Here is a 3,674-nt window from a genome sequence, read left to right as displayed (position 1 = left end):
AGCCCAGAACTGGATGCAGTACTCCAGATGAGGTCTCACCAGGGCAGAGTAGAGGGGGAGGATAACCTCCCTTGACCTGCTGGCCACGCTCCTCTTAATGCACCCCAGGATGCCATTGGCCTTCTTGGCAACAAGGGTACCCTGCTGGCTCATGATCAGCTTGTCATCCACCAGGACTCCCAGGTCCCTCTTTGCAGAGCTGCTTCCCAGAAAGTCAGCCCCCACCCTGTCCTGGTGCATGGGGTTAAACCTCCCCAGGTGCACCACCCGACACTTGCCCTTGTTGAACTTCATCAGGTTCCTCTCTGCCCAACTCTCTCCAAAGGATTGCAAAGTGGCTGATAAACACAATTATGTTGACACAGTATGCTTAAGTTTCTCTAAGGTGTTTTTTTTTTTACAACACAGACTTTTTGCTGAGACCAGAACAATACAGAACCTGTATGACTTCCTCCTATTCCATTAAAAACTTGTTAACAAGAATTTGGCAAAGTGTGCAGTACTATTGCAAACTGGAGTTATCACCAAGGGGAGTTTAGGAAATGGTTCCATGCTACTTAAGATTTTGAACAGTGACTTGTTAAAATGGGAACACTGATTAAACTCCAAGCTTTTGATGCAAAGGGAGCAGGAAGAGGTCTTTCCAGCAAGCCGTTCTTCCTTTCCTTGTGTGACTTGTTCTGTTGTTTTCACTGGTATTCACTATTATTTTTTCACAGGCTACAAAGAAAAAGCACCTCTAGTCTGCCCACATGCCACAAGCCTGTGGCACTTCCTTTAATTAATTCCTGTCCAAGAAGTTTAGTGAGAGTAAACCTAGTCTCTTGCCTAAAGGCCAGCTGCTACCCCTGCTAAATACAGCCAATTCTGCAGTGATGTGGAGGTGATCTAGCAGGGCACGGAGGGAAGAAAACTTTCCTCCAGCTTGGTGCACAGCTGAAGATCCCCGACGAGTGCTTGTAACAGGATCTGTGCAGAGATATGCCTTGGACCTCTTCAGTTGCTCTCCGTGCTCCTTGGGCAGGCGGCTGTAATCCTCACCCATCCCCTCCATCATGTGGTGGAGCTGAATTATGGGTTTTTTTCATTACTCTGAGCTAATTTTTTTATCTTCTTTTTAGTTTTTTGGGAAAGCAGTTGATGATCTGAATCAGATCAACCATACCTTTGTGAAGGCACTGGAATTTCTGTGTATATACTGTTGTTCCTATTGTAAAAGGACTAATACCTCTTTGCCTCTGTTATTCTTCCTGCAACTAAATGCTTGCCATTTATCTTGGATGGCGTTTGACAGCATTTACCAATCCAGCATACATATGTGCAGCTATAGGGTGCAAAAATGCACCGGATGAAAGTAGCCACATGCCAAGAAATGGTATTCCTGACAAGAAAAATCCCTGTACAGAGACTCAAGTGATGATCAGTTCGGGTTTTGTCACACTTGAATTGTGGATTTCAGTGATTACACATCCATGGACAAAAGTTTCTTCGTTAATGCAAATGTTGTTTTTCCTTGCTTTGAATACAGTAGCAGCTCAAAAGCATGGAAAAGTTTGATTATAGTTTGCTTAATTTTCAATTTCCACCTTTTCTGGCAGAGCAGAGAACTTTTTGTACTCACGTACGGGGCTTTGGTAGCCCAGCTGTGCAAGGACTATGAAAAAGATGAAGATGTCAACACCTGTTTGGATAGAATGTAAGTACTGCTTTAAACGTTCGGCTTTATCGGTAATGCTATTTGTCCACCTGTGTGTTGCCTTTCAGCTTTATGTTTGTTATTTGACGGGTTCCAGCACTCTGTCTAGGATTACAGAGACCACAGGGATAAGGTTCAATATTCTGTCAATAGAAATAACGCAGATTTGTGAATTAGGATCAACAATTAGCTTTTGAATTCACAGCAGAAAAGTGTCAGGATTATTTCGATAGCTTACACTTGTTCCTTGTTGATCCTTTGTTGTGCTAATCAATAATACAAACTTCTTAATTTCACCTCCTACATGTATTCAATTTCCACTTCCATGTTAACTCTCCTATTTCTTCTTACCCATCCCACGTTATTTCAAACTAGACAAGATTTTTGTTTTTCACATGTATTTTCTAGTTGACGTGCATTTCTGTGTTTGCCGTGGCCTCCCCGTGGCTCCCCCTCATCTAGCTGCACTGTGGGTTTGTGACTTGGACAGCTCAGAAGTAGTCACAATGCCAGGTTGCAGGGATTTGGCTCAGGTGACTCAGTCCATAGGCAGCCACCTTTTGTCCTCAGTCTCCTTCCCCGAGGGTGTCATTCCCGTGTCTGACTTGGGTGCTCTGAATTGTCCCCTGTGGGGTGGCTCTCTTTCCCCCTCCATGGGTTAGGGGCAATTGGGCCTCTTGCCTTTAAAAGACCATGCAGCCGTGAGTGAGATAGCACAAACGGTCAACGAGGAACTGATTTTTACAGGGATAACCTCTTCGGAAAATGAAAATCCTGTGTTTATAGGATCCCATCACCCTGACTGAGATGCCTAGGCATTATCATGGTAAAAATAACGGTGTCACAGAAAATCAGCAAGCAACACCTTTTGAGCTCGTTAACATGAAGATATACTAAGATCTTTGGCAGAAGAGTAGGGCTTGTGTTTTCAGGCAAAATGGACGCGCAAAATGGATTTACAACAATCAATGGACAGAATACCGGGCCACTTTACTACTAATCTGAAAGTTTCCAAACAAGCTGTAGTCCAATACCTATCGATGGAAGCGAGTAAAAAAAATCATTGGCTGGCAAAAAAGAAAAGTCATTTATTCACAAATAAAGAAGGGACAACATCCCTCAGATATTTATTTTTTATTAATCTCTCATTCAGCTCTGATGAAAATCATGCATTTCAAAAACACCCAGGCATCTTTATGATGCTGTGGTAGAAATTACTAAAGGGTAGTTTTGGAAGATGTGGAGATATATTTTGCTCTTTGTGGTTTTATTATTGCAGCTGTTTCTGTAAAGTCTTTTTGGTTTTGTCTTGATAAAGACTTGATAAAGTAATGGCCGGTTTCATTAAAGCAATATGGCCATCTTTCCTTCTGTGAAGGTGAAAAAAGCCCAGCTTGAGGAAGAAGCCTCACAGATTAGCAGACCTGTGACAGCTGGGGACAGTATTCTTAGCTCGCTCTATATATACATGTACCTATATAATCTGTAGTGTGAAGGCTGTTTTTCACTATACAGTTATCAAATAGCTGCTTGCCAATTTATTATTCATTTGGCTTTTCAAATCTAAGGCACAAAAGTTGAAAAGGATCTAAGTAGTCTTGTATGTCACCAATACATACCTTGCTAACTGCTGATGACATATTTACCAACATTATTGATATTGATACTTAAGCAATAAATAAATATTTCATTGTTGTCTGATGCATGACATATGCAATTTTAAACTTCACGCTGCCAAAACCACTTTTTGGTCTTGTCATCACATTAGACATCAGATCACTTTTTGGCTTCTTGTCAAAGACGGGGTACAAAATCAGTAAGAAACTCCATTGAGTTCAGGCTGCTTCACTGAGGGCATAGGGCCTCTGACAAACAGACAGAGACTGCCAACATCCACATAAATGGAAAAGACAAATTCCTTAAAAACATTTCTGAGTTGAGTTCACATTCTTTCATAATGTTTGTGTCAGTCTCTTTC

The 3,674-nt window shown here is 41.8% G+C and overlaps 1 protein-coding gene across 1 annotated transcript in view; it reads left to right on the top strand.

Annotated features, from left to right (window-relative positions):
- TRAPPC3L (trafficking protein particle complex 3 like) overlaps positions 1–3,674 on the top strand; it is a 21,409-nt gene that overhangs the window by 2,056 nt on the left and 15,679 nt on the right. The window contains exon 2 of the mRNA XM_009645222.1: positions 1,599–1,696. Within this exon, the coding sequence (XP_009643517.1) occupies positions 1,599–1,696 (98 nt within the window). The remainder of the gene's footprint in view (positions 1–1,598; positions 1,697–3,674) is intronic.

This window comes from Egretta garzetta, unplaced genomic scaffold (genome assembly GCF_000687185.1).
Source record: "Egretta garzetta isolate BGI_Z169 unplaced genomic scaffold, ASM68718v1 scaffold18, whole genome shotgun sequence".
NCBI lineage: Eukaryota > Metazoa > Chordata > Aves > Pelecaniformes > Ardeidae > Egretta > Egretta garzetta.
The sequence above is the reverse complement of the archived record's forward strand: the minus strand, read 5'-3'. Positions and strand labels throughout refer to the sequence as shown.